Genomic DNA, 11,907 nt, shown 5'->3' with positions numbered 1-11,907 from the left:
GTCAGGCTGTGCATGATTCAACCTAAGAGATGCTGGACTTGGGGTCTGGGGAACTGCAGGAGGAATAGAAAGAACTCAGTGGTTTGGAGAAAGAGCTATTCCCAAGGTAGAATACACTTGGATTGATTTATTTGTGGGTGTGGGTCCCCAAGAGGAGTCAAGCTTGATTCCCAGGTTTCTGGCCTGGGCAGCTGGAAGGTGGTGGTGAGAGAGGATGCTACAAGAAGTATCAGAGTATTTGAAGGGGATGAAAAGAATAGTCCAAAGTATGTATTATTTCTCTTTCTTGCCTCTAGGAAATTGACAGGAAGCCCAGGAATGGATACTAAAACTGACACCCACTTTTTTTCTGAGGTCTTCTGCCACTTTCCTCTGAGAAGATAGACAGCTCCTGCCACACTCTCCTCTGGCCTGCCACCCCTCCCCTTGGCTCTAGTGAGCCTAGGGCAGGGGTCCCCAAACTACGGCCCGCGGGCTGCATGCGGCCCCCCGAGGCCATTTATCCGGCCCCCGCCGCACTTCCAGAAGAGGCACCTCTTTCATTGGTGGTCAGTGAGAGGAGCATAGTTCCCATTGAAATACTGGTCAGTTTGTTGATTTAAATTTACTTATTCTTTATTTTCAATATTGTATTTGTTCCCATTTTGTTTTTTTACTTTAAAATAAGATATGTGCAGTGTGCATAGGGATTTGTTCATAGTTTTTTTTATAGTCCGGCCCTCCAATGGTCTGAGGGACAGTGAACTGGCCCCCTGTGTAAAAAGTTTGGGGACCCCTGGCCTAGGGCATTCTCTCAGCCTCCCCCTCCCTCCTCCTCACTAGATCAGTCATATCAGAAGACACAGTTAGGAAAAAGTCACAGTAAAAAAGGGTTATATCAGCCTCAGGGTAGAATTTAATGATGTCCAAACAAGAGATGTATTAATAATTGATATATATCTTTTTATTATGCACAAATAAAGTACTTAAAACTGTGGTTATCAAAACTATACATCTAAGCATGTTCACAAAATTGCTGACACATTGAACAGAGAAAAGATTACATACAACAGGGGTGTTCAAACTGGCCACAGGGATTTTAAGGGCACTCTTTTTACCCTCATGGATGACAAAAAACAGCAACAAAATCAGGCTCATTCAGGAAAAACCAGAAGAGAGAAGTATTGTATTTGGAAACTGATAATAGTCCTTTTTAGAGAAACATCTGTCAGTTTCATGAACCCCCAGCTAAAACAAACAGAAACAAATCACACACATGATTCACCCAACAAAATGTGCTCTGTTAACACAACCAGCAGTACAACCATCACTCAAACCATGAGGTAGTTACAGTACAAATAGACTGGCATGCAAGTGTGCGCCCCCACACAGGCTCACAGTCATGCCCACACAGAACACACAGGAAATGGGTTTACAATCTTATTACAGACAAGGAAAAGACCATTTTTGTTGTTGCTGTTGTGGTTTAGAAAATGCTATAGAAATAGCTTACACAGAAGGAATTTCTGACTTTTAAAATACAGAGTAACAGCTGATAAACACCACATGCTAGAAAAGCTATAGGATGTTACACAGACAATCTGCCTTGGAGTTTAGAGCATTTCAGTAACAGCTTTAGTATCAAACAAAACAAAACAAAACAAACAAAATGGCCTCTGCAAATTAAGTGTGTAGCCTGCAGAAGTGACCAATGACAGCAGATAGAAGAGTTTAACTGGAACATAACAACAGCTTTAGAGAAACCTGCAGAACGTGTTATAAAGTTGAGCTTGTATTTTGTAATAAAATTGTGAAATCTAAAGCAATTGGAAATGCTGTAATAAGAAGCTAGGGAGAAAACACTTATTTTTAATGCTCAGTTTTAAAGAAACATTTCAGAAATACTTAATGATGTTCATGCTCCAATTAAAATGGGATCAAGTTTTATCAACATAGATTTCTTGATCTGAATAATACTTTTGACAATCTGACCCAAACAAACAAAAGCTGACTTTTTCTTCTCTTTCTTTTAAAATCATTTGGTTTGCACCTATAAATTTGTAAATTAATTTTAAATTATTTATAAAATCATTGGCAATGTAGCATCTCTCTCAAAAATATACATTTAAATATATTACAAAAAGTTTTAACCCTCTCCATCTAAGAATTGGATCTTTTAATACTTCTTAATAGCTAATTTTCTTTATAACAGGATGGAAAGTTTTTCTTTTTAAGCAAAGAATTAATCAAAAGAATTCACAGTAACTGAAATTAAACATTTCATATGGAGTATTTTTTTAAATCTAAAACATTTAAATATATCTTTATACACAAATTTTTGTAGTAAAATATAGCTATAAGTGACTTAAAGACTCTAGTCTTCTTTGAAGACATCTTTAAACCTTTTTATACATAGAATATGCTAAAACAATACATTCTGCTGAAGGTTAGGCAAAGCGCATTATTTTCAGACACAGGTAGCGTAATCTAGGTCTTCCACTCTGATACCCTTATGTTAAAAAAGTTAACTTTTTTTAAAGGAAAAAAAGTATCTAATTTTATATCTTCATTTGTATATGGAAATTTTCAAAATTACCAACGTAGACAACCTGGAAATTTTAGCCTTCAGTCATCTGTTTTGGTTAAAATGATCCTGATTGAATGTCTATGCCTATCAAATCTATCAGAATATTACTGTATAATTGGGTGACCTACTTTTCTGCCTTGTAGACACTGCCCTTAGGTCTTGGGTGTCATCAGTATTTCCTATTGAAGGCTCCATTCATAGAGAACCAGGTACAACTTCCTTACTTTAAGGGTAGTGAGATTTGCTTATGAATATTTTGGGGTAGAGTCTAACCTGTTCTATTTGTAGAATTTTGAGTCATTGGGATGGGGGGGATCTGGAAAAAGAATACTATTTATTTGCAATGAAGCTATCCTCGGTAGTATATGATTTGGCATGGAAATTTTCCTCTGGCATCCTTTTTTAACATAGAGGTATCAGTTGAGCTTATTTTAGCTGCAAAGTGGCATATTATTCCATTTTCTTCCATTATTCCACGTTAAATCCTTTTTGAATTTGGAATATATTTAAGGCAAGAGAACTAGAGCAATCCAAATGAGTGCCCATTTCCATATCTCAGCACTTTCTTGGCAGAGCTGGTGACACTGTTCAAATAACTGGAATCCAGCAGATCAGCCCTGCGTTTGCATCTTATAAGTGCTTGGTTTTTACAAAAGGGTTAGAAAGGTTGAAATGTTTTGAGTGGAAACAGTAATTTTTCCAAATCTATTTAAGAATAAATTTCAACTTTAAAGGCATAGGACATTTTTAAAAGGAGAATGAAGTTTTTCTTCAACTGAAAAAATGACTATGCCAGATGACATATTCTCTACTTTTACTGGCATATATAACATTGAGCAAGTTCCTCCTTAATTTTACAACAGAATTTTGCTCTAATTTATATATTAATTTATCAGAACAATGTAAAAAATGAGGACACATCTGCAGTCCCAGATTTTGGCCTTTTTCAATTTCTATAAAGAAATAGGAAATTTGCACTAAGACATTTTTGCAGTCGGTGCACGAGTGTGGGAAGAGGGAGGAAGCTGATAATGGACTCAGCACTGGTTTGGGCCCAGGGCACAAGAAAGGAATGTCACCTTGGTGCACGTGAGGATGCAGTCTGGAGGGCAGCATTACTATGGGGACACAGGGCCCTCACAGCCAGTGGCAGCAAGGTGAGAAGTGTGTATCCAGAAGGTGCAAATCAGACATGGAGGAATGCACTTAGAAAGTCTTATAGCATTTCTTTTGTTTTACATCTTGGTTCAGTTATAAATGAATTTTGGCCACAACTCACTGGTTCTATATCTGTTTTCCAGCTCTTGGAGTTTGGGGAAAACCCAGGTCCCCAAATTATAGATGTTCTTACCTGGACAAAGCAGCATTTTAAAAAACTGGCATGTGTTTCACATTGCAAACCCCCAAGCCTGTGGGGGCTGGTGGAGACGCCAGCCACCACCTTAGCTTTCTCACACGGAAGGCGCAGCAGTCACATTCAGATTAGCCCTGGGTGGGGGGTGAATACAACAAATGATGTTTACTTTAACTCCACTCTCTCTTGACAAAGGAACCACAATCAAGCCTTTCTTGAGTCTGGACACCGCTGTTAGGCCCTGCCCCTGGCTGAGGCCGCCGGCTAGGCCGCACTGCTGCTGGAGCAGGGCGTGCTCTGCGTGCTGCCAATGCTGTGGGCTGCACTGCTGTTCTCCGAGGCCGGTGGGGAGGTGGGGACTTGCTGCCTTCCCGCAGTCTCCCCTGCAGTGAATAAAAAGGGGCGAAGAAAGACACATTACGTTACGTGTGTGCATTCCTAACAGACCATTTCTCCCTCTGCCACTTTATTTGATGCTCTTCTCCATCATAGGCAGAAGCCACTAGACTAAAAGGGTGGTCACCATAAGGGTGTTCTGTTTGTTGGTGTTTCGTCGTTTTTACAGTCTCTTGCATGGGAAAGTGAGAACTGTTTTCTAGCCGACTGGCAGGCAGTTACAGTGCTTACTACCCCTGACAGCTGAGGAAGAGTCCACGGGACTTCAGTGCCTACAACCTTGGAAGGCACCACTACCACCTGTACTGCGCGGTTCAGCTGACCAGCCATGTGTTCTGGAAACACTGTCCATCTCCTCTCATTGTAGGGTTTGGGAGGTGAGGCCCTTAAACTGTAATAAAAAGCCATTGACAGTTTGGGGACCTTTTTCTCAGTGCACTGTTCAAAATGGGCGTGGTGTAGCCGAGGTTTTGCCTTAGCCAACACAGAGCCATGTGCTCCAAGCATACAATCTAAGAATTGGAGGTGGCGGAGCCTGCTCTCAGAAAAACCTTTTGGGAAAGGGGTTTAGCTGTTCACACATGGGGACTGCAGCTGCCAAGGACACTCCCCCCATTCTAAGGCTCACAGCGGGGTGCACTGTGAGTATCTCCTAACATAGTAAACATCCCACTTTTCATTACATACCCAGCTGCAATTGAGCTAAAGCCATCCTATGCCAAATGTGCAGTGCTTTGGTGAGGGAGGAAACCCCTGGTCAGACACATGGTTTGCATTTAGCACAGCGAAAGCCTTTAGAGCTCAGTCCTTTCTTCAGAGAAACTGGCCTCAGGGCAGCCCTCAAGAATGGCTCTAGGTAGGGTAAAGTGATCAAGGCTCTCCTATGACAAACACTGTGTTTCCTTTGAAAAGTCAGAGTACAAGCTTCATAAAAGACTGGTCAGCAGTCTCCCCCACCTTCCTCCATTGTGGGAAGCCCCAGAGGGCCAGGTCTGTTTATGAATGAGCCTTCTCTTTCCTGTCCCGCTGAAAATACACAGCTATCAGCCAAAAACACACAAGCAGAGGCTCTGCCCTCCAAGTCCAGGAACTTAGCCTGTTACTTCCATTCCCTTCCCAGGGCCCCTCAAAAGCCTTCCGCCAAAACGGGGGTTCTTCTGCCACTCACGCCCCTGGGTCTGCGTACAGCGTCCCCACCACCCATTTTAGGGACCGCACAGCTGTAACACATATTTTTGCCTCAACCTCAGGGCGTTTACATGCTTATCACATATTCAGCCCTTGCTCTATTTCCCTTGATTTCTTTTCTTCTGAAATTGATGGGATGGAGAGGCAACTGGAGGTCAGTATTCCGTAGAAGTAGAGACACACTATTTTCACCCTTCTTTGTTATGTGATCTATACTTGGGATCCTCCCCAGCACTGCCCTCTCCTCATCATATGTGTATGTAATTAAAGGTGGGGAAGTTTGCCTCAATGACAGTGACTACCTGCCAGAAACTCACTTTCCCCACAGTAGGAGCTTTATTTCTAGAAAGAAATCAAATCTTTTAGCTATGTCAATGTCTACCCCAACATACTAAAAACAAAAACCTCCAGAGACCCGAATAACTCATGATACACTTTAAAATTCAGCTCCCGCCTGGCCTGTGGTGGCGCAGTGGATAAAGTGTCGACCTGGAATACTGAAGTCGCCGGTTCAAAACCCTGGGCTTGCCTGGTCAAGGCACATATGGGAGTTGAAGCTTCCTGCTCCTCCTTTCTCTCTCTCCTCTCTCTCTCTCTCTCTCTCTCTCTCTCCTCTCTAAAATGAATAAAGTCTTAAAAAAAAAGATTTAGATTAAAATTCAGCTCCCGCCTGACCTGTGGTGGTGCAGAGGATAAAGTGTCGACCTGGTAATGCTGAGGTCGCCGGTTCGAAACCCTGGGCTTGCCTGGTCAAGGCACATATGGGAGTTGATGCTTCCTGCTCCTCCCCCTTCTCTCTCTCTGTTACTCTACCTCTCTCCCTCTCTCTCTCCTTTCTAAAATGAATAAATAAAATTTAAAAAATTTAAAAAAAGTTTAAAAAAATAAAAATAAAAATAAATAAAATTCAGCTCCCACATAATCCACATGTTCATCCACACCCAGCTGCCCCCTCCTGTTATCAATTAGAAAGACCAATGGCTCTTTGTGTGAAGTATATCTTAAATATTATTTTCTCCATTTAAATAAAGGATACATCAGAAAAGCAAGAAGTGCCCTGAGTGGGTAGCTCAGTTGGTTAGAGCATCATGCCAATACACCAAGGATGTGGGTTCGATCCTGGTCAGGGCACATATAGAATCAACCAATGAGTGCATGAATAAGTAGAACGACAAATGGAAGTTTCTTTTTCTCTTTCTCTGTCCCATTCTCTCTCTCTTTCTAAAGTCAATAAATTAACAACATTAAAAAAACAAACACAAAACCAGGAGGTTAAGTCAACAGCCCAACTGCCCTTTTTGGCTCACCTGGGCTTCATTTGTTCAGCCTGATAGCCGCTCAAGCATGATGGCCTTGGCTGATCTATTGACAGTGAACAAGTCTGTCTCATCCAGAATTTAAAAAAAAAATTTTTTTTAATTTATTGATTTCAGTGAGAGGAAGGAAGAGAGAGAGAGAGAGAGAGAGAGAGAGAGAGATACAGGAACATCAAGCTGTTCCTGTATGTGCCTGTATGTTGCTGGGATCGAACCAGCAACCTCTGTGCTTTGGAACAATGCTCTAACCCAGTGGTCCCCAACCTTTTTTGGGCCACGGACCGGTTTAACATCAGAAAATGTTTTCACAGACCGGACTTTAGGGTGGGACGGATAAATGTATCTCGTGACTGAGACAAGCATCAAGAGTGAGTCTTAAACGGATGTAACAGAGGGAATCTGGTCATTTTTTAAAAATAAAACATCGTTCAGACTTAAATATACATATAAATAAAACGGAAATAGTGTAAGTTATTTATTCTTTCTCTGCAGACCGGTACCGGTCCGCGGCCCAGGGGTTGGGGACCACTGCTCTAACCAATTGAGCTATCCAGCCAGAGCTCATCCAGAATTTGACATGTGCTTGATTATTCACATTCAGGAAAAGTACCAGTAGTACTCCCTGTTCAGGAAGTCTGAATATTTGCTTTCCGATGTCTATTTGCCAAATATAATTTGTTGCCATGTCAGTTTATTTTAATCAGTGCCAATTACAAAGGTCTTTTTAACTTCCTGAATTTTGGAAACTCTTGTGCTGCTGATGTAAAGCACTGTCCATGATGAAACACCACACAAAACAAAACAAAGAAGCCCCTTATACTCAAGACTGCAGGACACACTTTATCAAGGTGGAGAAGTCAACTTAACCTAATAACCCATTGACTTGAGCCAACAATATGCCAAGGAGAATCTTTGTGAATCTGCTTGGAAATCATGAAAATAACTTTCTTTAGACTATCCTCTCTACCTCTGTGACTATTTTCAGGTGTAAGACATGACATTTCTCAATATAACCAAGTTGTTAAAAACTTGTACCTTTTGAGAAATTAAGAAAAAGTTTTTCTTGTCAGATTGAAGTAGTACTACAGAAAAAGTCATCCTGAGAAAATAAGTTTAATGTGCAGATGCTTTGAGATGGATTTTCTGCTCTCTATCAGTGACCTCTGATTTCTCAGAGCACTGACCTTCTCTAAAATATCCCTTGGGCAACAAGTACAACCAGCCTCCCTCTGGAGAAGATGGGCAGGGAAGGCCTTCGGGTTAAGTGGAGCAGACCCACTCAGTCCGTTGAGTTTAAAGAAAGCTTCTTGCTCCTAAATAACAAGCTTGGTCAACAGAAACATGTTCAGTCCTCACGTTTTGCTCCTAAAATTTCAAACCACATTGAGGAAGACAGATTTGGGGAAGAGGGAGAGTGGGAAGAGGGAAGAGGCATTCGGTGCATGTGACACTGAGGAGGGGGTGTTAGGACGAAGATTAATTCCACCCAGCTTTGTGTTTCAGCCTATATATTGCCAGAGAAGCTTTTTAGGAACAGAAAAAATTTATACATTTACATATATCTATATTAAGGGATAATCTGTTTTCTTTCTTTAGCTTGGCATAGAGTTTTCCAGATCTGATTTCCTGCCACCTCTCTGGTGATCTACTTGACAGCAGGGTCCTTATCTCTAAGTCTTCTAGCATGGCAGGCCCTGGGAGGAAACCGGTTTAAGAAAGATGTGAAGGGCATGGAGAGGCTCTATGGGGAAACCACAGACAGAAGAGTTTGACAGAAAGTCTTCAAACTGTGGAGTCTCTAGTATTTAGCTCAAAGGAGACTGTTTGCAAATATTGCCCAGAGGATAGTTACACAGAGGAACAGACAGCTATTCTTTCTCTCCCACAAGGGCAGAACAGGAGGAACTGAGTTTAAATGTCAGGGACAGGGATTTAGGTCACATAGAAAAGAACTTGCTGATTATGAAGAGTAGTTAGGTATAGGGGGAATGTATGAAATTTCTTCCTGGGGAGGTATTTAAGCATTGGATTGAAAACCATATGCCTGGAGGTGATTTGGTTTAATATTAACTGATGCTGGAAAGAAAGACATTTTCCTTTAGGCCTATGTGTTGGTTACAAGTTTGAAAATTTTTTCTTTTATTGGTTTGAGAGACATCAGTTTGTTTCTGTATATGCCCTGATGGGGGATCAAACCAGCAACCTCTGGGAATCTAGACAACATTCTAACCAACCAAGCTATTCTGTCAGGGCTGGTTGTAATTTTGTATCAATTAATATCTTAATCTTTTGATATTATAATTGTAATTATTTCATAAACTCATTCCAGTAAAGAGAATGAACTAGACTACTTTTGGTTAGGAGAAATTTTCAATCACTGTTTATCATTTTCAAAAATTGTCCCACCCCACCCTCCAAACTATAAATACAACCTTCTTTTTGCAGTGAAAATGCGGCAGGAGAGATGGGTCAGAAGTTGCTATTGGTTATGGGAAAAAAGAGAAATGTTCCAAGGAAGGAATGAAAACCTTTACATGTCCTGCCTACCATTTTCATTCTATATTCCTGCAGTACAGCCAACCTGTTTGCACCTGCACTTAGGTCTTTGCTGGGTATTTTACTTAAATTTAACTGAGCAGTTGGGTAAAGAGTATATCCTGACTTCTTTATAGTCACTCCAGCGTGTTACCACCTGTTCCAGCTGCAACTTTCTGATCCCGGGACTTCGCCTCTGCCTCTTAGTCATACGCTAGCCTGACTCTTGCTGTTTCTCTCTTCACCTGGACTAGAGGTGGGAGCTTGGAGAAACTTCAGCCTCTAAAACATGGGAATCTTCCAGAGATGCCCTGAATTAAAAGCTCTAAACCCAACTTGGGTAGACCTCAGGTGTGCGCTTTAAGAATACATGGTCTGTTCCACTGCGGATTGCTGAACAGGAGCCTGAGGGATTGGAACAGGCTCACCTAATTCCAGACCTCAGCATTTCATTTTGCTCTGTAAACAGTGTTCCTTCTATTCTTAGATTCTTTTCTGCCTAAACATCTAAGCAACTTTAAATCTTTTTAATTTTTCCCACTGATTTGAGAGAGAGAGGAGGGTAGTGACAGGGGGGAGTAGGAGGGAGAGGGAGAGAAGGAGAGAAAAGCATCAACTTGTTGTTTCACTAGGTTGTTCTGTTTATAGTCACGTACTCACTTGATTGCTTCTTATACATGCCCTGACCTGGGGTCAAACCTTCCATCTCTGGCATGGCAGGTTGACGCTTTATTCACTGAGCCATCTGGCCAGGGCCAACAACCTTAAATATCTTATATTTTTGTAGGACTTTGTATTTCAGAAAGCTATTTACATGCGTTTCTTCTTGAAGCACTCTTACCTCCAAAAACCCTGTGAGGTAGGAATCATCCGTTTACTAAAGGGAAGCATTAATATACCCGGGTCAGGTAATCTTTATTATATGTGGCTTAAGTGTCTGTTTGTCACCGATAGCTTATTGGTTGCTTGCGTAACTGTACTAGCCAATGGGGTGAAGTTGCCACGGCTGAACGCAAATTGAGCAGGTCAGGGGGAAGGTGAACATTTGTTTGCATTGGCAACCATCTATTTTACATAAAAACTACGTCTTAACGTAATTTCTTTTAAGAATGCCTCCTAGAAAATACAGCACTGAAGAGGAGAGAAAAGGAGCTAAAGCTGCACAAAAACGGCTTTCTCGACAAAAAGAAACCACTGAGCAGAGAAAGACAAGGCTTGCTTCAGTCGCAGAGCAAATGTGTCTTTCTCAGCAAAATGAGATTGATGAGCATAGAGAAACAAGGCTTGCCTCAGATGCAAGACAAAAAAGCCTGTCTCGACAAAATGAGTCCCTTGAACAAAGGCAGGAGAGAAATGCAAAAAAAACGACAGAGTAATGCTGACTGAAACGCAAAAAGGATTAAAACAGTTTCAAACAGAGAAACTTTAATTTTTTAGCATTCCTCTGGTGACATGAATATTAAATGTGAACACTGTCAGTCCTTAAACTTCAAGTTAGAAACTAATTGATTTGACTGTGGCAAGAAAGGATTTTCTCAATGTTGCAAGTATGGAAACATTGTAAAAAATGATAGAAAGATCTACGCAAGAAATGTTGTGTGCAAAGAGATCTTTGATATGTGAATTAACATTTTATTATTTAAATCACCTTTATTTATTGAGCTAGCGGTGACTCTTAAGAAAATCAAAACGGCAATGAGATACCACCTCACACCTGTTCGATTAGCTGTTATTAGCAAGTCAGGTAGTAGCAAATGTTGGAGAGGCTGTGGAGAAAAAGGAACCCTCATACACTGTTGGTGGGAATGTAAAGTAGTACAACCATTATGGAAGAAAGTATGGTGGTTCCTCAAAAAACTGAAAATAGAACTACCTTATGACACAGCAATCCCTCTACTGGGTATATATCCCAAAAACTCAGAAACATTGATACGTAAAGACACATGCAGCCCCATGTTTATTGCAGCATTGTTCACAGTGGCCAGGACATGGAAACAACCAAAAAGCCCATCAATAGATGACTGGATAAAGAAGATGTGGCACATATACACTATGGAATACTACTCAGCCATAAGAAATGATGACATCGGAACATTTACAGCAAAATGGTGGGATCTTGATAACATGATACGAAGCGAAATAAGTAAATCAGAAAAAAACAGGAACTGTATTATTCCATACGTAGGTGGGACATAATAGTGAAACTAAGAGACATTGATAAGAGTGTGGTGGTTACGGGGGGGAGGGGGGAATAGGAGAGGGAGAGGGGGTGGGGAGGGGCACAAAGAAAACAAGATAGGTGACAGAGGACAATCTGACTTTGGGTGGTGGGTATGCAACATAATTGAACGACAAGATAACCTGGACTTGTTATCTTTGAATATATGTATCCTGATTTATTGATGTCACCCCATTAAAAAAATAAAATTATTAAAAAAAAAAAAAAAGAAATGTACCGCCAGTGGTTTCCTTCATTGCACTCTACTTTAAGCAATTAAGCAAGTAGAAGGGGGAAACCCCGTGGGGCACTAAGCAAAGGGGCGTCCTCGCCG

At 41.1% G+C, this 11,907-nt stretch overlaps 1 protein-coding gene across 1 annotated transcript in view; it reads right to left on the bottom strand.

Moving 5' to 3' along the window:
- Positions 1-917: 917 nt before the first annotated feature.
- Positions 918-11,907, bottom strand: part of TGFBR3 (transforming growth factor beta receptor 3) — a 225,038-nt gene continuing 214,048 nt past the window's right edge. The window contains exon 17 of the mRNA XM_066376795.1: positions 918-4,303. Within this exon, the coding sequence (XP_066232892.1) occupies positions 4,185-4,303 (119 nt within the window). The 3' untranslated portion in view covers positions 918-4,184. The remainder of the gene's footprint in view (positions 4,304-11,907) is intronic.

The sequence above is a fragment of the Saccopteryx leptura genome, chromosome 3, assembly GCF_036850995.1.
Source record: "Saccopteryx leptura isolate mSacLep1 chromosome 3, mSacLep1_pri_phased_curated, whole genome shotgun sequence".
Taxonomy (NCBI): Eukaryota; Metazoa; Chordata; class Mammalia; order Chiroptera; family Emballonuridae; genus Saccopteryx; species Saccopteryx leptura.
This window is presented reverse-complemented; position numbering and strand designations above follow the sequence as displayed.